The 25,576-nt window shown below is 52.4% G+C and overlaps 3 protein-coding genes across 3 annotated transcripts; 2 read left to right on the forward strand and 1 right to left on the reverse strand.

Moving 5' to 3' along the window:
- The first annotated feature begins 534 nt into the window (after positions 1-534).
- Positions 535-2,832, forward strand: ptges3l (prostaglandin E synthase 3 like). Its single transcript, XM_080517538.1, has 7 exons — positions 535-651; positions 805-918; positions 1,014-1,080; positions 1,678-1,776; positions 2,249-2,338; positions 2,413-2,475; positions 2,610-2,832. Exons 1-7 carry the CDS (start codon positions 617-619, stop codon positions 2,616-2,618), a joined length of 477 nt encoding a protein of 158 aa, XP_080373664.1. The 5' UTR covers positions 535-616; the 3' UTR covers positions 2,619-2,832.
- A 1,808-nt stretch (positions 2,833-4,640) lies between these two features.
- Positions 4,641-6,980, forward strand: btbd17a (BTB (POZ) domain containing 17a; the record flags this gene model as incomplete). Its single annotated transcript, XM_080516923.1, is given in 4 exon segments — positions 4,641-4,645; positions 5,276-5,300; positions 5,302-5,567; positions 5,909-6,980. Coding segments are annotated over 4 exon segments (1,368 nt in total).
- A 10,431-nt stretch (positions 6,981-17,411) lies between these two features.
- Positions 17,412-19,259, reverse strand: kcnj2a (potassium inwardly rectifying channel subfamily J member 2a). Its single transcript, XM_080517306.1, has one exon. It carries the CDS (start codon positions 19,169-19,171, stop codon positions 17,888-17,890), a length of 1,284 nt encoding a protein of 427 aa, XP_080373432.1. The 5' UTR covers positions 19,172-19,259; the 3' UTR covers positions 17,412-17,887.
- Between the last annotated feature and the right edge of the window lie 6,317 nt (positions 19,260-25,576).

Raw genomic sequence — 25,576 nt, forward strand, 5'->3', positions numbered from 1 at the left:
CATCGTGATGAGAGGTCGGGATGAGACGTCATGATGAGACATCGTGATGAGAGGTCGGGATGAGACATGGAGATGAGACATGGGGATGAGAGGTCGTTAGCTGGCTGCTCAGTCACGCCGCCACAGTGAATTTGTAAAAACATGCCTGATGTTGACGTTGATTCATCCTGGAGTCTCAAGGAGTTTCTGTCAAGACGTCACTCGTTTTCTGTAGAAATTCTTACACCTGCAGGTAATATTAACAGATGTTTTGTCAACCGTGGAGTGATTTGAGCACAAATGATTAATTCCACTGGGACTCGTATGAGAAAAATGTGATAAATATAGAAGTAGCTGCCAGAACCAACTGTTTGAACTGAAGAGTTTGTGAGAAGCTCTTTATCCTGGCCGTGGAGAGTCGATCTGCTCTACACACCAGTTTCACTGTGTTGGTGGGGGGGGGGGGGGGTTGGGGGGCAGTGGCAGACCCCCGGCAGCTGATACCACCTGCTCTATATATAGAGATCTATATTTAGCGGCCCCAGCCTGGTGAAGCCCTACAACACCGCTGAACCGAGCCACATGCTTCTGACTTCCTCAGTGGTGAAGCGAATGCAGAATCAGCTGCTTGTGGAGGATGAATAAAGCAAAGATTGAGAGACCGGAGGAAAGGTGAGCGTCACTTCTCTCTTTGAGCAGAAAGATGAAAGCCATTGCTTTCATCTTTGAGCAGAAAGATGAAAGCCATTGCTTTCTAGCTCTAATCATAGAGACGTGTTCAGCCCTGTAAAGAAACGAGTCCTCCCTTCACGTCTCTGTCTGCAGCCAGCCGGCACACGCCTTGTGGTTCGATAGGAAGAAATACGTGACGGTTACCTTCATGGTTCAAAGACCTAAAGACGTCCAGGTGGACATCCAGCCGGACAGAATGATCTTATGGTGAGTTCATGTGGACAACTGTCCCTTTGCTGTGACCGTGTGTCGTCGTTCTGAAGGAGTGTGACTGTTTGTTGGACGATCTCTCTGTGCAACAGCTGCAAGAACGAGACAGACGACGTGTTCTACAACGAACTGCTCTTCTACGACAAAGTCCAGATCCACGTAAGTTCCACTTCCTGTCTGGAAAACTGTGATGGTGTTTCAGGAAAACAGGATAAAAAGATAACCTGCATGTTTCATTTCTGCAACGAGGCGAGAAATATAGTTTAAGACAAAACTATGTACTACAGTACAGTACTACTGTTGTACTGTAGAGTAGAGTAGTAGTAGAGTTTCTCAGTACTAATCCCACCCAGAGAGTAATCTCAGTTCTAATCCCACCCAGAGTGTAATCTCATTTGCAATCCCACCCAGAGAGTAATCTCAGTTGCAATCCCACCCAGAGAGTAATCTCATTTGCAATCCCACCCAGAGAGTAATCTCAGTTGCAATCCCACCCAGAGAGTAATCTCAATTGCAATCCCACCCAGAGAGTAATCTCATTTGCAATCCCACCCAGAGAGTAATCTCAATTGCAATCCCACCCAGAGTGTAATCTCATTTGCAATCCCACCCAGAGAGTAATCTCATTTGCAATCCCACCCAGAGAGTAATCTCATTTGCAATCCCACCCAGAGAGTAATCTCATTTGTAATCCCACACAGAGAGCAATCTCAGTACCACAGCAGGTTTAACTTCTGCTTCATCTTCACATCAAAGGATTCCAGAGAACGAGTTTATGACCGAACCATCAACGTCCTGCTCAGGAAGCTGAAACCAGATTACGCCTGGCCTCGTCTGCAGCACGATCCTGCAAAGGTGGGTGGGGGGGGGGGGGGGGGAAGAGAGAGAGAGAGAGAGAGAGAGAGAGAGAGAGAGAGAGAGAGAGAGAGAGAGAGAGAGAGAGAGAGAGAGAGAGAGAGAGAGAGAGAGAGAGAGAGAGAGAGAGAGAGAGAGAGAGAGAGAGAGAGAGAGAGAGAGAGAGAGAGAGCATCTACAAGGTAAAACCTCAGACTCCAGCCAGTTAAAGATTATCAGATCACCTCTGAGATGGGTTGGTTAACCAGCCACTCCAGAATAAAGACCACGGTTGGGGTTCTTGCAGCCCAGCTGGACTTGTGTTGAGATCAAAGGGCAGAATAAAGACCACGGTTGGGGTTCTTGCAGCCCAGCTGGACTTGTGTTGAGATCAAAGGGCAGAATAAAGACCACGGTTGGGGTTCTTGCAGCCCAGCTGGACTTGTGTTGAGATCAAAGGGCAGAATAAAGACCAGGGTTGGGGTTCTTGCAGCCCAGCTGGATTTCCGTGGACTTTGACAACTGGAGGGACTGGGAGCACGAGGAAGACGAGGGGAAGGAGGAGTTCGACAGATATGCAGACGTGAGTGGAGAGAATGTAGAGAATGATGTCCAGCAGGAACCTCCACCTTCAGCATCCTGTCTTTTACCTCATAGATGATCCAGGAAATGTCGGCCTCCAACCAGGGAGGACCTCCAGACATGGGGGACCTCAGTGACGTACGTCCCGTCCTTTATTCTGAAAACTGACTTCTACTTTATCAGCACGTCCTGCAGGCTGCTGGTCCTGGTTCTGCTGGTTCTGCTGGATCAGACTCCTTTACTGACGCCTGTTCATTCTGTTCTTTCTGCAGTCAGACTGAGCCTCCAACCACCACCAGCACCACCACCACCAGCACCACCCGTGCAGCAGGAACCTGAACACCCTGCTGCTGCAGTTGCTGGTTCCTCCGCTGGGTTTAATGTAATATTGTTCAAAACAAGTTTTTATCTTTTCATGACTTTTTTATTGGATTATTTATTCATTGTACAATGTGAGGATGATTTTCAAGTTTAATAAAAAAACATTTGATCAAACGTCCATATTTCTTGTCATTGTTGTAATAAATAACCTGTTACTGTTGTTATAGACGTTTTAGGTAGATTCTTTTTGATATGTCTACTTTTTCACTTTTAAGAAGTTTACAAATTACTGATTTAAAAACAACTTTGTGTTTCATTAAATGAAGTGAACACACACACACACACACACACACACACACACACACACACACACACACACACACACACACACACACACACACACACACACACACACACACACACACACACACACACACACACACACACACACACACACACACACACACACGTATTGATGGTCGTGTCCTGATGAAGGTTGATGTTTGGCCTGAAGCTGCAGATGATCCACTGACCCAGATACATGGTGCAGGGAGACATCCTGCACTGTAAAACATCCTGCACTGTAAAATATACTGTAAAACACCCCGTACTGTAAAACACCCCGTACTGTAAAACACCCCGTACTGTAAAACACCCCGTACTGTAAAACATCCTGCACTGTAAAATATACTGTAAAACATCCCGTACTGTAAAACACCCCGTACTGTAAAACACCCCGTACTGTAAAACATCCCATACTGTAAAACACCCCGTACTGTAAAACATCCCATACTGTAAAACACCCTGTACTGTAAAACACCTCGTACTGTAAAACACCCTGTACTGTAAAACACCCTGTACTGTAAAACACCCCGTACTGTAAAACACCCCGTACTGTAAAACATCCCATACTGTAAAACACCCCGTACTGTAAAACATCCCATACTGTAAAACACCCTGTACTGTAAAACATCCCATACTGTAAAACACCCTGTACTGTAAAACGCCCCGTACTGTAAAACATCCTGCACTGTAAAATATACTGTAAAACACCCCGTACTGTAAAACATCATGTACTGTAAAACATCCCGTACTGTAAAACACCCCGTACTGTAAAACACCCCGTACTGTAAAACATCCTGTACTGTAAAACATCCCGTACTGTAAAACATCCCGTACTGTAAAACACCCTGTACTGTAAAACACCCCGTACTGTAAAACATCCCGTACTGTAAAACACCCTGTACTGTAAAACATCCCATACTGTAAAACACCCTGTACTGTAAAACGCCCCGTACTGTAAAACATCCTGCACTGTAAAATATACTGTAAAACACCCCGTACTGTAAAACATCATGTACTGTAAAACATCCCGTACTGTAAAACACCCCGTACTGTAAAACACCCTGTACTGTAAAACATCCTGTACTGTAAAACATCCCGTACTGTAAAACATCCCGTACTGTAAAACATCCTGTACTGTAAAACACCCTGTACTGTAAAACATCCCGTACTGTAAAACATCCCGTACTGTAAAACATCCTGTACTGTAAAACATCCTGTACTGTAAAACACCCCGTACTGTAAAACATCCTGCACTGTAAAATATACTGTAAAACACCCCGTACTGTAAAACATCCCGTACTGTAAAACACCCCGTACTGTAAAACATCCTGTACTGTAAAACACCCTGTACTGTAAAACATCCTGTACTGTAAAACATCCCGTACTGTAAAACATCCCGTACTGTAAAACATCCCGTACTGTAAAACACCCCGTACTGTAAAACATCATGTACTGTAAAACATCCTGTACTGTAAAACACCCCGTACTGTAAAACATCATGTACTGTAAAACACCTGTACTGTAAAACACCCCGTACTGTAAAACACCCTGTACTGTAAAACATCCCGTACTGTAAAACATCCTGTACTGTAAAACACCCCGTACTGTAAAACACAGTGTCCTGCAGTATCTGGAGGATGCAGTAGGTTCTGAACCCCCCCTCCCCCCCAACCTGCCCCGACCTGATAGGAAAGTGGCCAGCATGTTTCCAATCAGCGATCAATCAATGGGTGGGGTGTGGGGGTGGAAGGGAGGGGGGAGAGGGAGGAGGACGGGGAGTCCCCCGTCCCACATCCAGACCCCTGCAGTCCAGAATTTTACAGGCAGGAGGAAGGATGCTGAGTCCAGGAGCCACCATGATGTTTGTGATGGTCTGTCTTCAGCTGGGGGGCGCTGCTGCAGCAGGTAAGACCTGGACCTAGACCTAGACCCAGACCCAGACCCAGACCCAGACCCAGACCCAGACCCAGACCTAGACCTAGACCTAGACCTAGACCTAGACCCAGACCTGGACCTGGACCGACCTGACCTGACCTGACCTGGACCTAGAACCAGAGCTGACCTGGACCTGGTTCACTGACCCCCTGCTTCTGAACGGTGCGTTCACTGACCCCCCGCTGGTGAACGGTGCGTTCACTGACCCTCTGCTTTCCGGACACTGCACAGCAGACGGAACCATACGTTCACTGCCGATCAATAGTATGGATCAGGTGGACGCTGCCCCAGTAAAACTTTTGATTGCGTGTTTTGGTTTGTCCCTCGGCCCCCACAGGCATGAAGGTGGAGGGGGCCCCGGATGGAGGTGACGGAGGCAGCACAGACTCCATCAGCCACTCCCTGCTGATGGTGCAGCGTCTGGAGGCGCTGCTGCTGCAGGGGAACGGCAGCGACGTGACGTTGAGGGTGGAGACACCCAACATGGAGGAGGTGAAGGTGTTCCAGGTCCACTCACTGGTCCTGGTCCTGCAGAGCCCCGTCTTCCAGGACCTGCTCAGCAGAAATGGCAGCAGCCTCCTGCTGACGGAGACCCTCGACTGCACCGCCCTGTTCGACAGGTTCATCAGGTGAGGCATGCAACGGGGGAAGGGCTGCACTCTGGGAGGGGCAAGGTCCTCTGTCCAGACCAGGTTCCAGCACTGCCCTCGACTGAAGGGGAGACAGGACCCTCCAGGTGGTCTTCCTCTGGACCAGGAAGCAGGACCAAACAAAGACCAGGAACCAAACCAAACAATTAGTCTTGTTCGTCTCGGGTCCATGAGTAAACCTGAAATCAAGACCTGTCCTGGAGTCCTGGAGTCCTAGAGTCTTAGAGTTTTATAGTCCTGGCATCCTGGAGTCTTAGAGTCCTAGTGTCCGGGTGTCCTAGAGTCCAGGAGTCCTGAACAGTGTGCTTGTGGTCCTGCAGGTACCTGTACTGCGGCGAGGTCTCCCTGCGTCTGGACCAGGCCACGGCCCTGCACCAGCTGGCCACCAAGTACCAGGTTCTGGGTCTGCAGCAGGGTCTCAGCCAGTACATGAGCAAGAACCTGGCGAGGGACTCTGCGGGCCATGTGGCGGATTGGTACGAGTACGCGGTGCAGGTGGGGGATGTGGCTCTGCGGGACAGCTGCCTGCGGTTCCTGGCCTGGAACCTGTCAGCAGTGCTGCAGGGGGGCCAGTGGACCCGGGTCAGCAGCCGGCTGGTCCTGACCCTGCTGCGGCGCTCGGACCTGGTCCTGCAGAGCGAGACTGAGCTCTTCACTGCCCTGGAGGTCTGGATTCTGCACAACCAGCCAGACGGCCTGACGGCAGAGAATGCACTGCGGTCGGTGCGCTACGCCATGATGCCCCCGCGGGACCTGTTCCGTCTGCAGACCCAGTCCCCGGTCCTGGCCCGGTACCAGGAGTCGGTGCGGGACCTGCTGTACCTGTCGTTCCAGTTCCACTCGGCACCGCCACCACAGATGGCGAAGTTCTTCGACGTGAACTGCAGCCTGTTCGTTCCCCGGAACTACCTGTCGGCGGCGTGGGGGGCGCCCTGGCACCTCGCCAACCCGGCGCGTGACGACCGCAGCACCAGCTTCCAGACCCAGCTGGGCCCCAGCGGCCATGACGCCGCCAGGCGGGTCACCTGGAACGCCCTGTTCTCGCCCCGCTGGCTGCCGCTCAGCATGAGGCCCATGTTCAGCGAGACCGGCGCCATGCAGCCCCCCAGGTCGGAGGGCGGGCGCCCCCGACTCATTGTCACGCCGGCCACCTCCAGCGCAGACCTTGCCGGCGTGACCTTCCACAAGACGGTGCTGGTGATGGCGCAGCAGGGGGGGCGGCTGGTGGTGACACAGGTCTACACCTTCCACCAGAGCTCCGAGGAGGACGGGGACTTCCTGTCCGACGCAGACCTGAACCGCCGCACGTCCCAGTACCTGGTGGACGGCGCCCTGCACCTGCACATCGTGGTGAAGCCGCTCTACCAGACCCTCATCTCCAGCAAGAACTGAGCCGGTCCACCTGGGCCCCCCTGGCCTACTGGCTCCCAGTCCCACCCCAGCTCATATCCCACCACGGGACCCAGACCTGGACCCGGACCTGAACCGACTGTAGAACCTTCAGGTTTCATCTCTGATCAACTGACCGTCGATCGATGGAACCTGAAGGCAGCAGATTGATCCTGATGATTACATTGTTTCCTGCTTCTTAGTCCAAAACTGCAACTCGCTTCGCCTGGCCTGGCCTGGCCTGGCCTGGCCTGGCCTGGCTTCATGACCAGGCCTGGCCTGGCCTGGCTTCATGACCAGGCCTGGCTTCATGACCTGGCCAGGCGTGGACTCAGCCCGACCCGACTCTTCTTGACTTAGTTCTGTTTGTTCTCCATTACAATATAGTTCCACCTCGCTGTGGGCGGAGTCACAGGAGCTTTTCCACACCAGCAGTCAGTCTGGCTCCTGAATCCTCCGGTCGACCCGTAACGGGTCAGTCTGGCTCCTGAATCCTCCGGTCGACCCGTAACGGGTCAGTCTGGCTCCTGAATCCTCCGGTCGACCCGTAACGGGTCAGTCTGGCTCCTGAATCCTCCGGTCGACCCGTAACGGGTCAGTCTGGCTCCTGAATCCTCCGGTCGACCCGTAACGGGTCAGTCTGGCTCCTGAATCCTCCGGTCGACCCGTAACGGGTCAGTCTGGCTCCTGAATCCTCCGGTCGACCCGTAACGGGTCAGTCTGGCTCCTGAATCCTCCGGTCGACCCGTAACGGGTCAGTCTGGCTCCTGAATCCTCCGGTCGACCCGTAACGGGTCAGTCTGGCTCCTGAATCCTCCGGTCGACCCGTAACGGGTCAGTCTGGCTCCTGAATCCTGTCGTGACGCGTCGGCCAATCAACAGCCTGCATCTGCTGACGTCACATCGTCCACTGGCCTCGGCTCGATCAGAACCTCAAGGACGAACCATGAAAGTACTTGGTACCACAAATGTACCTGGTACCAGGAGAATCGTGAGGAGGGGATGGGGCTTAGACAGGGAAGCATTCCTATTGGCTGCCGAGTGAGGACACGCCCCCAGTGCATCACAACCTAAACCAGATTCTGGAACTACAGTAGCAGTGTTGTTTTCATGTGTGAACAGATTGATTGACAGTCATCAGTTGGTGCTATTTACTCTCTTTCAGCCTGCAGGGTTTGACCTCTGACCTTCATCTGCTATAGGCCTGCAGTAGCTTGTGTTTGTTTACTGAACTTTGTTTATTCTTTCTGCTTCCTTAAGTCTCTATACCTGTTCTAGATCTTCACTCTGCAGAATCCTGTCACCTGATAATAAAGACTTTTACACAAAGTGCCTAAAGTTCCAGTGGTTTCATGTTTCACCACAGCTGCTATGACTTTTCATTCTTTAAATTTAACTAAACAGTCTTTGTGAAAATATTACAATATACGACTCTTCTACCGACCTTCTTTGTGTGTGTGTGTGTGTGTGTGTGTGTGTGTGTGTGTGTGTCTGGGATGAGCCACTCCCATACTGTATCTCAGCCCCGCCCCCTCATTGTGACGCTGGCCCCCCTCCTTCTGGTTTTCTCAGCCCTGTGATTGGCTGTGACCTAACCACATGACACTGAACTAACCGCAGCAGCAGGGTGACGGTGCAGGCAGGTGACGGTGCAGCAGAGTGACGGTGCAGGAAAGTGACGGTGCAGCAGGGTGACGGTGCAGCAGAGTGGCGGTGCAGGAAGGTGACGGTGCAGGAAGGTGACGGTGCAGCAGGGTGACGGTGCAGCAGAGTGACGGTGCAGGAAGGTGACGGTGCAGCAGGGTGATGGTGCAGCAGGGTGACGGTGCAGCAGAGTGACGGTGCAGGCAGGTGACGGTGCAGCAGAGTGACGGTGCAGGAAGGTGATGGTGCAGCAGAGTGACGGTGCAGCAGAGTGACGGTGCAGCAGGGTGACGGTGCAGCAGAGTGACGGTGCAGCAGGGTGACGGTGCAGCAGGGTGATGGTGCAGGCAGGTGACGGTGCAGCAGGGTGACGGTGCAGCAGGGTGACGGTGCAGCAGAGTGACGGTGCAGGAAGGTGACGGTGCAGCAGAGTGACAGTGCAGGAAAGTGACGGTGCAGCAGGGTGACGGTGCAGCAGAGTGACGGTGCAGCAGGGTGACGGTGCAGTAGAGTGACGGTGCAGCAGGGTGACGGTACATCAGGGTGATGGTGCAGGAAGATGACGGTGCAGCAGGGTGACAGTACAGCAGGGTGACGGTGCAGGAAGGTGACGGTGCAGCAGGATGACCCGGGACTCTGGAGGTGTTGCTGCTCCGCCTGTGAAGTCACTCAGGAACAATGGCAGGAACCAGTTGCCGTGGCAACAGCAGCTGTTTACAGGCCCGGAGCTCTGGCTGGATGACATCTACAACAGCCCAACTACGTCAGCCCAGCTCAATGAACTCCAGACCACCGAGGACACAATCAGTCAGTTACAAGACCACCAGGCATTGCGGTCACCAGAGGTCACAGGGGTCACCAGAGGTCACTGGGGTCACTAGAGGTCACTGGGGTCACGAGAGGTCACTGGGGTCACTAGAGGTCATTGAGCATCACCAGAGGTCACTGGGGTCACTAGAGGTCACTGGAGTCACTGGGGTTCACTGGGGTTCACTAGAGGTCACTAGAGGTCACTGGGGTTCACTAGAGGTCACTGAGCATCACCCGAGGTCACTGGGGTCACTAGAGGTCACTGGGGGTCACCAGAGGTCACCATGGGTAACAGGGGCTCACTGGGGGTCACCAGAGGTCACCATGGGTCACAGGGGCTCACTAGGGGTCACCAGAGGTCACGGAGGATCTGCAGGATTTCCAGAAAAATCAGGGATTCCAGAAAAACAGACTGGATTGAAAAGAAGAAACCGAAAGAGCCTCATCAATCCAAATGTTTAACTGCCTGACATCCCCGCCCCCCGTCCCCCCGCCCCCCCCCGCCGTGCTGGAGGATTTCCCACAGTTCATAGCGGTTCCGGCTGGCGTTCCTCGGCCAGCTGTCGTGTTTGTGGCGTGAAGCAGCTGTGAGGCACACACACACGGAGACAATACGTCTTTTTTTAGACCTCTTCAACAGACTCAATGCAGCGGGTGGGGGTCACCATAACCCCCACGCCAGCCGCTGCTCCCACCCCCACCCGCTGCTCCCACCCCCACCCGCCCCCACAGGAAGGACGTGACAACTGCACTGCAACGCGACACCACCGAGAACAAAGTGCTGTCCTCTGGCAGTCTTAGACTGGGTGGTGTTTCTGGGTGGAGGTCAGGGAGGTTGGGTGGTGTTTCTGGGGAGAGGTCAGGGATGTTGGGTGGTGTTTCTGGGTGGAGGTCAGGGAGGTTGGGTGGTGTTTCTGGGTGGAGGGCATAGAGGTTGGGTGGTGTTTCTGGGTGGAGGGCATGGAGGTTGGGTGGTGTTTCTGGGTGGAGGTCAGGGAGGTTGGGTGGTGTTTCTGGGTGGAGGTCAGGGAGGTTGGGTGGTGTTTCTGAGTGGAGGGCATGGAGGTTGGGTGGTGTTTCTGGGTGGAGGTCAGGGAGGTTGGGTGGTGTTTCTGGGTGGAGGTCAGGGAGGTTAGGTGGTGTTGACATGTTAACATTTGAAGTCTCGCTCTGATTGGCTGAACTGGACCTCTGCTCCTATTGGAGGAGCTGACGACCTTTGACCTTTGACCCTTCAGACGGAGGCCGTCCAGAACTCAGCCTGCGCCGGGGTGACAGGGAATTCTGCTCACAGTGCGTGTGCGTGTGCGTGTGCGTGTGCGTGTGTGTGTGTGTGTGTGTGTGTGTGTGTGTGTGTGTGTGTGTGTGTGTGTGTGTGTGGTTAACACGTAAGTCAAGTCGTCTGACTGTAAACATCCAGAAATAAAAGCTCTGGGAAAAAGACGCAGCTTTAAACGTGTCAAACAGTGATGTCACTTCCTGGATGATTCATCAGCTGCTGTGACATCACTTCCTGTTTAAACTGAGTTTAGACTCATTTACCGTCTGTTTGATACTGAACGTGAAAATCATTTCCCCAAAGAGGCGACGTCACTTCCTGCACTACACACTACACTAAACTACACACTAAACTACACACTAAACTACACACTACACTAAACTACACACTAAACTACACACTACACTACTCACAAAACTACACACTACACTAAACTACACACTAAACTACACACAAAACTACACACTACACTAAACTGCACACTAAACTACACACTAAACTACACACTACACTACACACTACACTAAACTACACGCTAAACTATACACTACAGCAAACTACACACTAAACTACACGAGGCGATGTTATTTGATATTGCGTTGATAGTGACCAGCTGTACACGGTACGATACAATACGATGCGGTACAATGTGGTACGATGTGGTACGATGTGGTACGAGACGATACGATACGATGCGGTATGATGTGGTACGATGTGGTACGATACGATACGATACGATACGATGCGGTATGATGTGGTACGATACGATGCGATACAATGCGGTACCATGTGGTACGATACGATACGATGCGGTACGATACGATACGATACGATACGATACGATACGATGCGGTACGATGCGGTACGATGCGGTACGATGCGGTACGATGCGGTACGATGTGGTACGATACGATGCGGTACGATGCAATGTGGTACAATGTGGCACGATGTGGTACGATACGATGCGATGCGATGCGATGCGATGCGATGCGATGCGATGCGATGCGATGCGATGCGATGCGATGCGATGCGATGCGATGCGATGCGATGCGATGCGATGCGATGCGATGCGATGCGATGCGATGCGATGCGATGCGATGCGATACGATGCGATGCGATGTGGTACGATGTGGTACGATGTGGTACGATACGATGCGGTACGATGCAATGTGGTACGATACGATACGATACGATACGATACGATACGATACGATACGATGCGATGCGATGCGATGCGATGCGGTACGATACGATACGATACGATACGATGCGATGCGATGCGATGCGATGCGATGCGATGCGATGCGATGCGATGCGATGCGATGCGATGCGATGCGATGCGATGCGATGCGATGCGATGCGATGCGATGCGATGCGATGCGATGCGATGCGATACGATACGATACGATGTGGTACGATGTGGTACGATGTGGTACGATACGATACGATACGATACGATACGATACGATACGATACGATGCGATGCGATGCGGTACGATATGATACAATGCGGTACGATGTGGTACGATACGATACGATGCGATGCGATGCGATGCGATGCGATGCGATACGATACGATACGATGTGGTAAGATGGGGTACGATGTGGTACGATACAATGTGGTACGATGTGGTACAATGTGGTACAATGTGGCACGATGTGGTACGATACAATGTGGTACGATGTGGTACGATGTGGTACGATGTGGTACGATGTGGTACGATATGATACAATGCGGTACGATGCGGTACGATACGATACGATGTGGTACGATGCGGTACGATGTGGTACGATGTGGTACGATGTGGTACGATACAATGTGGTACGATGTGGTACGATGTGGTACGATGTGGTACGATACAATGTGGTACAATGTGGTACAATGTGGTACAATGGGGTACAATGTGGCACGATGTGGTACGATACAATGTGGTACGATACAATGTGGTACGATGTGGTACGATGTGGTACAATGTGGTACGATGTGGTACAATGTGGTACGATGTGGTACGATGTGGTACGATGTGGTACGATGTGGTACGATGTGGTACGATGTGGTACAATGTGATACGATGTGGTACGATGTGGTACGATGTGGTACGATGTGGTACGATGCGATACGATACAATGAGGTACGATGTGGTATGATGTGGTACAATGTGGTACAATGTGGTACAATGTGGTACAATGTGATACGATGTGGTACAATGTGGTACGATGTGGTACGATATGGTACAATACAATGTGGTACAATGTGGTACGATGTGGTACAATGTGGTATGATGTGGTACAATACAATGTGGTACAATGTGGTACAATACAATGTGGTACGATGTGGTACGATGCGGTACAATGTGGTACAATGTGGTACGATGTGGTACAATACAATGTGGTACAATGTGGTACGATGTGGTACAATACAATGTGGTACAATGTGGTACGATGTGGTACAATGTGGTATGATGTGGTACAATACAATGTGGTATGATGTGGTACAATACAATGTGGTACAATGTGGTACGATGCGGTACAATGTGGTACAATGTGGTACGATGTGGTACAATACAATGTGGTACAATGTGGTACGATGTGGTACAATGTGGTATGATGTGGTACAATACAATGTGGTATGATGTGGTACAATACAATGTGGTACAATGTGGTACGATGTGGTACAATACAATGTGGTACAATGTGGTACGATGTGGTACAATGTGGTATGATGTGGTACAATACAATGTGGTATGATGTGGTACAATACAATGTGGTACAATGTGGTACGATGCGGTACAATGTGGTACAATGTGGTACGATGTGGTACAATACAATGTGGTACAATGTGGTACGATGTGGTACAATGTGGTATGATGTGGTACAATACAATGTGGTATGATGTGGTACAATACAATGTGGTACAATGTGGTACGATGCGGTACAATGTGGTACAATGTGGTACGATGCGGTACAATGTGGTACAATGTGGTACAATGTGGTACGATGTGGTACGATGGTAGGATGGATCCAACATGTGAAGAAATCACACTTCACGTTTACTAATTAGACATTTTACTTCTAATCTACTACAACTACGTCTGTTTGTCCTCTTAAAAAGCACAAGACAAAAACCGGCCTTTTCACAGCGCTGGCGTTTGGAACCAGATTCAACTTAAGGAACAAGAAGCGGTTCCTCACGTTTGGAACTAGTTTCATCACAATGTAAACAGTAAACAACAATAACAATCACTATCAATGAGGAACTTAAAGTACCACAGTCCTTCTGCCAGACCGACACTCAACTAAGCTTCAAACAGATACAATACAAGTAATAATCACCTTTCATGTTATGCTAGGTGTTTCACAGTCTGACTCGCTGAGTCAGAGTCAACGTAAAGAACAGAAATACACTTTTGAAAGCAGATCTATCTGTCAACGCCTCTCACTGCTCCCACCTCACTTACTGGTTGACTGACTGTTGTTGTTGTTTTCAGGAAGATGAGTTGGTCCACATGTTGATGAAGAAGCAGACGCTCACAATAACACTGATTTTTCCAGACCACCTGCTGGTTTCAGCAGCTCCTTCTTTACAAACCGCCTGCGTCTTGTCAAGTTGACCATCTTTGTGGTAAAAGCTCAAGTCTTTCTGAACACCTGACTTTACGTGTGTCGGTGTGTCAGAGGTGTGTTCTTCCTGCTTCCTGCTGCAGACGAGCTGGAGGGACAAACGGGCTTCCTGCTGCTGCTGCTGCTGCGTCAAGGCGCACAGGAAACACACACTAGAATTAAATACAACGTGAAAAAATCAACGCAACCGTAAATTTGACCTGCAGGCAGGTGACCGATGATCTGGATTTCATCTGTAACTTGTACCGATGCTCAGTGAAGGATCAATACGCTCCTGCAAATTTGTATCTTGATACTGATTCATACCATTAATCTCCTCATGCTTACTTCATATACATTTAGTTTTTATTGAGAGACACTGTCGAGACATTTGACCATTCTTTTACTCATTTGTAAAATTTGTATAATTATTGCTTAATTTTGTTTAGTTGGTAATATTTGTTGAATTTATTGTTAATTTTGTCGAATTGTATTCAAAATAATACAAATCAAACACCAATCAGATGATTTTTAATGTGAATCGTTAAGATTCGTCCAATAAGTGATAAATGAGTCCAAAGATTTATTGATGGAAAAGTAAATGAGTTTCGTCTTTATACCGACGACGTGTCGCTGCTTCTACCTGATTAATGTGCTTCTTCTTGGTTTGTTTAAAACTCTGATTCTACAGCAGGGAGGTCCAGTTCTGGTCCTGGAGGGACAGGGTCCTGCAGGTTGTTGTCTCTCCCTGCTTCACCTGGATCTGATGATGATGTCATCACCCTGCTCCACCTGGACCCAATGATGTCATCACCCTGCTCCACCTGGCGCTGATGATGATGTCATCACCCTGCTCCCCCTGGATCTGATGATGATGTCATCACCCTGCTTCACCTGGATCTGATGATGATGTCATCACCCTGCTCCACCTGGACCCAATGATGTCATCACCCTGCTCCACCTGGCGCTGATGATGATGTCATCACCCTGCTCCCCCTGGATCTAATGATGTCATCACCCTGCTCCACCTGGATTTAATGATGATGTCATCACCCTGCTCCACCTGGATCTAATGATGTCATCACCCTGCTCCACCTGGATTTAATGATGATGTCATCACCCTGCTCCACCTGGATCTAATGATGTCATCACCCTGCTCCACCTGGATCTGATGATGATGTCATCACCAAGCTAGTGAAAAAGCCCCAGAAGGCGCCCCTCATTGGAATCAGGTGTGCTGAAGTGGGAGGAGCTAAACCCTGCAGGACGCCGCCCCCCCAGGACTGAGGCTGGACACCCTGGTTGACACCAAGAGAACTTCTTATGACTCATTTGAAATCAGTGTTTCCTGCATGGTCTGCTCACCACAACCTACTGAACGTATTTCAACCCAGCACACAGCTGCAGTTCCAGTAAAGACTGTCTTCACTCCAAATACACAAATAAAACTTCCATCATTCAAAATAGAAAAGCACTCACTTTATGATCAAATATTATATAATATTAAAAAGACAAAATCAGATTCAGATTGATTGAAAAAAGAACAATATAATATAATGTACACTAAAAATAACATTAATACAAAATTCTGTACATTCCTTGGTTTTGCAGTAAATTTAGACACTGCGACAGCAGCAGTGTGGTGTGGTGGTGGTGGCAAGGTGGCGGCATGGCGGCATGGCATCGAGGCTGTACGGTAGCAGCAAGGTGGCATGGCGGCATGGCAGCATGGTGTCGGGGCAGAGGCTGTACGGTAGCAGCAAGGTGGCATGGCGGCATGGCGGCATGGTGTCGAGTCTGTACGGTAGCAGCAAGGTGGCATGGCGGCATGGCGGCATGGTGTCGGGGCAGAGGCTGTACGGTAGCAGCAAGGTGGCATGGCGGCATGGCGGCATGGTGTCGAGTCTGTACGGTAGCAGCAAGGTGGCATGGCAACATGGCGGCATGGTGGCATGGCGTCGAGGCTGTACGGTAGCAGCAAGGTGGCATGGCGGCACGGCGGCATGGCAGCGGCCCAAAAGGGCTGCAGTAAAGTGGGTCATCATTCAGTCACTTAGGATTATGGTCTTAAAAAGAAGAAAAATTCCAAATACCATAAGAGAGTTAAATAATTAAATGTATTAAAAAAAAAAAAGGTTAACGCTTCAATATAAATGATGAAAGTTTTAAATTCGGCTGTAATTTGATGAACAGAAACTGCATAAAGGTTTAAATTCCTTCAGAAAAAACTGAAATGTGATTAATGTAAAAAACAAAGTTGGAATAACAAAGGAATGAATCATGAAGTGAAGCAGGGAGGCGGAGCTACAAGTCCTTTGAGGCTGGCGATGGAACGTCGCTCTGCTTTTCTCAGAAGGTTCAAAGTTGACAAGGTGTAAAAGTTCCATCCAGAACCGCTGAGTGACGGAGAAATAATGCAAATAAGAGAAGACTTGACAGTAATGCAGACATGTGGAGGACAACCTTCCAATAACAGTCTGGATGACGCCGTCGTGGTTGAAGCGCTGGATTGAAACAGTCCAGACTTGGTGGATGAATCGTTTCAGTGTCCAGGTGAGACGACGATCCACAACAACAAAACAACAAAGTGTACATTCATTGGAAAACGAAGCTCGGTACCGAATCGAATCAGTTCCCAGGAAGGGTCCCTGAGGTTCACAACACTTTTTGGAATTTTCTACATATTAAGAGCAAAAAACAATCTTAGCAGCACTCTGGAGGACGTTGAGACTTGTTATGTGACTTGGCTCCGTCCCGCTGTCCCCTGTCCCCCCGCCACCTGTCCCGCTGCTCCCCTGTCCACTGTCACCCTGTCCCGCTGTCCCACTGCCACCTGTCCCGCTGCCCCTCTGTCCCCCTGTCCCGCTGTCCCCTGTCCCCTGTCCCCCTGCCACCTGTCCCGCTGCTCCCCTGTCCACTGTCCCCCTGTCCCGCTGTCCCCTGTCCCCCTGTCCACTGTCACCCTGTCCCGCTGTCCCACTGCCACCTGTCCCGCTGCCCCTCTGTCCCCCTGTCCCGCGGTTTCATGTCGATAATCCCTCCGAAGTCAGCCGTCACGTTTCTGTCCTCCCAGCTCGTCTATAAAACGTCTATGTGTGTCTTTGTCCCAGCTCGTCTACGTGTGTCTTTGTCCCAGCTCGTCTATAAAACGTCTATGTGTGTCTTTGTCCCAGCTCGTCTACGTGTGTCTTTGTCCCAGCTCGTCTATAAAACGTCTACGTGTGTCTTTGTCCCAGCTCGTCTACGTGTGTCTTTGTCCCAGGCGGCGCGTGTCTTTTGTTGTAGCGTCGGCTTCTAGTGTAGCTTCCTCTATTTTCTAGCAGAAACTGGTGCTGGACAGATGGACCGAGACGTGCCTGCAGGCTTCCTGTGATGTCACTTCCTGTTTGCAGATGGGTTCAGAGCCCGCTGGAGGCTGGACTGGTTCCTGGTTCCTCTCGCTGTTCGTCGTGTTTGATCTCACTGTTGGTAGTCCCAGTTGAGACAGTCTGGACGATGGACGCCCTCCCAAAGCAGTACTGTTTCGTCCTCTGCTGCCAACTCAGCTTGTGTCCTTCGAAGCACGCGAGGCGTGAAGTCATATTTGTGACTCTCGTCTCAGAGGGCGGGGCTCCGGCGGCACCGTGGCCTGGTGAGGCTCCGCCTCCGAGACGTTGTCAGTCTGGGTGCCGTCGGGCCCCACGCTGCCCCCGTTCCCCTCGTCCGTGTCTTCCTTGCTGTCCAATGCCAGCTCGTTCTGGTAGCAGAAGGAGTTGGAGCTGGACAGGATGTACTTCTTCTCGGCCAGGTCTCTGGCGCTGCAGAGCGGCGTGCTCGGCACCTCGTACGTCTTGTGGAAACGAGAGTAGTCCACCTTGTAGTAGTTCTTCTCCTCGAAGAGTACGGGCTCAAAGCGGTGGCCCCACAGGACCTCGCCGGCCACGTAGGAGCTGCGGCACTGTGTGGTCATGGCTGTGGCCTCCACCATTCCCTCCAGGATGACCACGATCTCAAACTCAGCGGTCTCCAGGTCCTGTTTGCTCATGTCGTAGAACGGGCTAGCCTCATCCATCTTGTGCACGATGGTGATCGGGGAAACCAGGAAGATGCGGTCCACTCCACTGTCAAAGCCCACGTCAATGTCCATCTGGTCGAGGGGAATATATTCGCCCTCCGCCGTCGTTCGGGATTTCAAGAGCTGCGCTCGCACGTGTGCCTCCACCAGGTGGCTTTTCCTCAAGTTGCCCACACGCCACATCAAGCACAGCTTGTTGTCCCTCATGGCCACCGTGGCGTTGTGGCTGAAAACAAGAGTCTCATTCCTCTTTTTGGGCTTGGCCATCTTGGCCATGATGGCTCCGATGATGAAGGCGTCGATGATGCAGCCCACGATGCTCTGGAAGACCACCATGAAGACGGCGATGGGGCACTCGTCCGTGACGTACCTGTAGCCGTAGCCGATGGTCGTCTGAGTCTCGACAGAGAAGAGGAAGGCGGCGGTGAAGCTGCTGACATTGGAGACACAATTCTGGCCATTATTCTCCAAATCCCCGTGAAAGATGGCCACCAGCCAGAAGACGCAGCCAAAGAAGAGCCAGGACAGGAGGAAGGCGAGGCAGAAGATGAGGAACATCCACCTCCAGCGGATATCGACGCAGGTGGTGAAGATGTCCGCCAGGTACCGCTGGCCTTTCTCGCTCACGTTGACGAACTGTACGTTGCAGTGGCCGTTCTTCTTCACGAACCTGCTCTGTGGCTGGTGCCGGGTGTGGACTTTGCCTTTGCAGTTGCCGTAGCCATTGGGCAGCGCCATGGTGGCGAGCTTCATGCCGTCCTCCTCTGATGACACGATGCTGTAGCGGCTCGCTCGCACGCTTCCCATCACCTCGGTCTGGAAGGGCGGCGTCGCTTGTGCTTTGGGCAACAGTCTGAGTTTCTGCAGGAAGCCTGGGAGAAACAGTTTTGAAGACTTTCTGGGACCAACTGGAAGGAAAACGGTGACTGAAGGACGCCGACGCCCCTGAGAAGGACGAGCAATGACAGGAGGGCAGAGGTCACGCCTCCATCATCGGGTGACGGTTCAACTCCAACGTCACCTGTGGTGAGAAAAGAGAGACGGTTAGAAAGTACCAGCCTCCGTCGTCTCCTTCATCTCAACGCTTCTCTTCATCGGATCCTTTGTGCTTCAGTCGGACCAAGAACCACGAGTGAAGGAAAACTCTCATTCATTCATCTTTCACTCTTTCATTCATTTCTTTGTTCCACCAACTTCAGACATACAATCAAAAAATATGATGCGGGCATGAATATCTGAGTATTGTGGGAAAATGTACACTCAAAAAAACCAATCCAACACTCCTCCTCCATCACCCTGGGTCCAACATTCCTCCATCACCCTGGATCCAACACTCCTCCGTCACCCAGGGTCCAACACTCCTCCTCCATCACCCTGGGTCCTACACTCCTCCTCCATCACCCTGGGTCCTACACTCCTCCTCCATCACCCTGGGTCCAACATTCCTCCTCCATCACCCTGGGTCCAACATTCCTCCTCCATCACCCTGGGTCCAACACTCCTCCATCACCCTGGGTCCAACATTCCTCCTCCATCACCCTGGGTCCAACATTCCTCCATCACCCTGGATCCAACACTCCTCCGTCACCCAGGGTCCAACACTCCTCCTCCATCACCCTGGGTCCTACACTCCTCCTCCATCACCCTGGGTCCAACACTCCTCCATCACCCTGGATCCAACACTCCTCCGTCACCCAGGGTCCAACACTCCTCCTCCATCACCCAGGGTCCAACACTCCTCCTCCATCACCCTGGGTCCTACACTCCTCCTCCATCACCCTGGGTCCTACACTCCTCCTCCATCACCCTGGGTCCTACACTCCTCCTCCATCACCCTGGGTCCAACACTCCTCCTCCATCACCCTGGGTCCAACACTCCTCCATCACCCGGGGTCCAACACTCCTTCATCACCCTGGATCCAACACTCCTCCATCACCCGGGGTCCAACACTCCTCCATCACCCAGGGTCCAGCACTCCTCCATCACCCTGGGTCCTACACTCCTCCTCCATCACCCTGGGTCCTACACTCCTCCTCCATCACCCTGGGTCCTACACTCCTCCTCCATCACCCTGGGTCCTACACTCCTCCTCCATCACCCTGGGTCCAACACTCCTCCTCCATCACCCTGGGTCCAACACTCCTCCTCCATCACCCTGGGTCCAACACTCCTCCATCACCCGGGGTCCAACACTCCTTCATCACCCTGGATCCAACACTCCTCCATCACCCGGGGTCCAACACTCCTCCATCACCCAGGGTCCAGCACTCCTCCATCACCCTGGGTCCAACACTCCTCCATCACCCAGGGTCCAACACTCCTCCATCACCCTGGATCCAACACTCCTCCATCACCCGGGGTCCAACACTCCTCCATCACCCGGGGTCCAACACTCCTCCATCACCCGGGGTCCAACACTCCTCCATCACCCGGGGTCCAACACTCCTCCATCACCCGGGGTCCAACACTCCTCCATCACCCGGGGTCCAACACTCCTCCATCACCCGGGGTCCAACACTCCTCCATCACCCGGGGTCCAACACTCCTCCATCACCCAGGGTCCAACACTCCTCCATCACCCGGGGTCCAACACTCCTCCATCACCCGGGGTCCAACACTCCTCCATCACCCGGGGTCCAATACTCCTCCATCACCCAGGGTCCAACACTCCTCCATCACCCGGGGTCCAACACTCCTCCATCACCCGGGGTCCAACACTCCTCCATCACCCGGGGTCCAACACTCCTCCATCACCCGGGGTCCAACACTCCTCCATCACCCAGGGTCCAACACTCCTCCATCACCCTGGGTCCAACACTCCTCCATCACCCTGGGTCCAACACTCCTCCATCACCCGGGGTCCAACACTCCTCCTCCATCACCCGGGGTCCAACACTCCTCCTCCATCACCCGGGGTCCAACACTCCTCCTCCATCACCCGGGGTCCAACACTCCTCCATCACCCGGGGTCCAACACTCCTCCTCCATCACCCGGGGTCCAACACTCCTCCTCCATCACCCGGGGTCCAACACTCCTCCTCCATCACCCGGGGTCCAACACTCCTCCTCCATCACCCGGGGTCCAACACTCCTCCATCACCAGAACCCACTTGCATCATTAGTGACGAGAATGAGCTTTTTGGTCCAATAGGTACGAATTACAGTTAGTAATTATGTTTAAAATCACACATTGCTTCTATAATCACAAAGTCCAGAAATAACTTGTGGTCCTGAAAACGATATGAACAAAAGATGAGTGGACATTTCCATGTATGTAGTATTAATATCTTCTACCTACTTTATGGACTCAAAGCTCCAGGACAAGAAGCAAACATACTCTATCACTGTGAGACTCAAAGTATTTACAGGAGTTCATTCTTTCATTTACTAATTAGTAATGTCACTACTTTTCAAAGAAGTAACTCAGAGCCATGGAGCAAAATGCTGTTCAAAGGAAATGGAAAGGTTGAGACTTCTGAGTGAGAAATGATTCATTAACATGTCAAACTGTCAAACCTGCTGGAGAATTTCCCACTGAGAAACAGGAAGTAGGACTTTTTGTATCTACAAATTCCTGATGAAGAAGTCAAACTGCAGTTTCCCTGAATGCTGAAAGTCTTTCTCAGATGCATGAAGTCAACAAAGTCCAAAGCTCATATTCCTTTCACCTCTCTGGAAATACACCCTGGAAACATCCTGGAACCACCCTGGAAACACCCTGGAAACATCTTAGAGATGTCCTGGAAAAATCTTAGTGATGTCCTGGAAAAATCTTAGAAAGGTCCTGGAAACGTCCTCTGCAGGGTTCCTCCATGTCTTCTGCTGTGTGACATAATGGCGTCTCTCACTTTGTTGTGAGGAAAACCTGCCGAGCTGAGGAGGAGTACAGCTTGTTGACAGAGGGGAGGCTTTGGGGGGTAGGGGGCGTCACCTCCCGGGGGGCCCGTTACCTCCCGAGGGGGCCCGTTACCTCCCGGGGGGGCAGTGCCTCGTGGGAGGATCCTGCAGCGCTCTAACAATGCTCATTAGCTCTGGCTGTCCTGGCAACTGAAGCCTGGAGCCAACGTCAAGCACTTGTCTCCTGCCACCTACTGCCACCCTCATGCCACCTACCTTCCACCTACTGCCACCTACTGCCATCTACTGCCACCTACTGCCACCTACTGCCACCTACTGCCACCTACTGCCACCTACTGCCACCTACCTGCCACCTACTGCCATCTACTGCCACCTACTGCCACCTACTGCCACCTACCTGCCACCTACCTGCCACCTACTGCCATCTACTGCCACCTACCTGCCACCTACCTGCCACCTACCTGCCACCTACTGCCATCTACTGCCACCTACCTTCCACCTACTGCCACCTACTGCCATCTACTGCCACCTACCTTCCACCTACTGCCACCTACTGCCACCTACTGCCACCTACTGCCATCTACTGCCACCTACCTGCCACCTACTGCCATCTACTGCCACCTACTGCCACCTACTGCCACCTACCTGCCACCTACCTGCCACCTACTGCCATCTACTGCCACCTACCTGCCACCTACCTGCCACCTACTGCCATCTACTGCCACCTACCTGCCACCTACCTGCCACCTACCTGCCACCTACTGCCATCTACTGCCACCTACCTGCCACCTACCTGCCACCTACTGCCATCTACTGCCACCTACCTGCCACCTACCTGCCACCTACCTGCCACCTACTGCCACCTACTGCCACCTACCTGCCACCTACCTGCCACCTACTGCCACCTACCTGCCACCTACTGCCATCTACTGCCACCTACCTACCACCCTCCTGCCACCTACTGCCACCTACTGCCACCTACTGCCACCTACCTGCCACCTATCTACCACCCTCCTGCCACCCTCCGGGCACCTACCTACCACCCTCCTGCCACCTACTGCCACCCTCCTACCACCTACTGCCACCTACCTACCACCCTCCTACCACCTACCTGCCACCCTCTTGCCACCTACTGCCACCTACCTACCACCCTCCTGCCACCTACTGCCACCCTCCTGTCACCTACTGCCACCCTCCTTCCACCTACTGCCACCTACTGCCACCTACCTACCACCTACCTACCACCCTCCTGCCACCTACTGCCACCTACTGCTACCTACCTGCCACCTACTGCCACCCTCCTGCCACCTACTGCCACCCTCCTACCACCTACTGCCACCTACCTACCACCCTCCTGCCACCTACTGCCACCCTCCTGCCACCCTCCTACCACCTACTGCCACCCTCCTACCACCTACCTGCCACCCTCCTGCCACCCTCCTATCACCTACTGCCACCCTCCTACCACCTACTGCCACCCTCCTATCACCTACTGCCACCCTCCTACCACCCTCCTGCCACCTACTGCCACCCTCCTACCACCTACTGCCACCCTCCTACCACCTACTGCCACCCTCCTACCACCTACTGCCACCCTCCTACCACCCTCCTACCACCCTCCTGCCACCTACCTGCCACCCTCCTACCACCTACTGCCACCCTCCTACCACCTACTGCCACCCTCCTACCACCTACTGCCACCTACTGCCACCCTCCTACCACCCTCCTGCCACCTACCTGCCACCCTCCTACCACCTACTGCCACCCTCCTACCACCCTCCTACCACCCTCCTGCCACCTACCTGCCACCCTCCTACCACCTACTGCCACCCTCCTACCACCTACTGCCACCCTCCTACCACCTACTGCCACCTACTGCCACCCTCCTACCACCTACTGCCACCCTCCTACCACCCTCCTACCACCCTCCTGCCACCTACCTGCCACCCTCCTACCACCTACCTGCCACCCTCCTACCACCCTCCTGCCACCTACCTGCCACCCTCCTACCACCTACTGCCACCCTCCTACCACCTACTACCACCCTCCTGCCACCTACCTGCCACCCTCCTACCACCTACTGCCACCCTCCTACCACCTACTGCCACCCTCCTACCACCTACTACCACCCTCCTACCACCTACCTGCCACCTACTGCCACCCTCCTACCACCCTCCTACCACCTACCTGCCACCTACTGCCACCCTACTACCACCCTCCTACCACCTACCTGCCACCTACTGCCACCCTACTACCACCCTCCTACCACCTACCTGCCACCTACTACCACCCTCCTACCACCTACCTGCCACCCTCCTACCACCTACTGCCACCCTCCTACCACCTACCTGCCACCTACTGCCACCCTCCTACCACCTACCTGCCACCTACTACCACCCTCCTACCACCTACCTGCCACCTACTGCCACCCTCCTACCACCCTCCTACCACCTACTACCACCCACCTGCCACCCTACTACCACCCTCCTACCACCTACCTGCCACCTACTACCACCCTCCTACCACCTACCTGCCACCTACTGCCACCCTCCTACCACCCTCCTACCACCCCACTACATTGGTATTACAGCAGGAGCGGCTCCAGGCTGGGTTAATGAAGCCCACTGCTGCTCCCAGAATGCAACACATGACACCGACAAGTGTTAACAGGTGCCACACACACACACACACACACACACACACACACACACACACACACACACACACACACACACACACACACACACACACACACACACACACACACACACACACACACACACACACACACACACACACACACACACACACACACACACACACACACACACACACACACACACGCCTGATTCATGCGTAAAGTCGTGAGTAAAAACCAGAAGCAGCATTGTCCACCATCAGGTGAGACTCTTCTGCTTCACTGTGACGTCACTCTGAGGTGAAGCAGTGAAGGAGTGAAGCAGTGAAGCAGTGAAGAAGTGAAGCAGTGAAGGAGTGAAGCAGTAAAGCAGTAAAGCAGTGAAGAAGTGAAGCAGTGAAGCAGTGAAGCAGTGAAGGAGTGAAGAAGTGAAGCAGTGAAGAAGTGAAGGAGTGAAGGAGTGAAGCAGTGAAGAAGTGAAGCAGTGAAGGAGTGAAGGAGTGAAGCAGTGAAGGAGTGAAGGAGTGAAGCAGTGAAGGAGTGAAGAAGTGAAGAAGTGAAGAAGTGAAGAAGTGAAGCAGTGAAGGAGTGAAGCAGTGAAGGATGAAGCAGTGAAGCAGTGAAGGATGAAGCAGTGAAGCAGTGAAGGATGAAGCAGTGAAGCAGTGAAGCAGTGAAGGAGTGAAGGAGTGAAGCAGTGAAGGAGTGAAGGAGT

Source organism: Blennius ocellaris (assembly GCF_963422515.1).
Source record: "Blennius ocellaris genome assembly, chromosome: 21".
Classification (NCBI taxonomy): Eukaryota; Metazoa; Chordata; class Actinopteri; order Blenniiformes; family Blenniidae; genus Blennius; species Blennius ocellaris.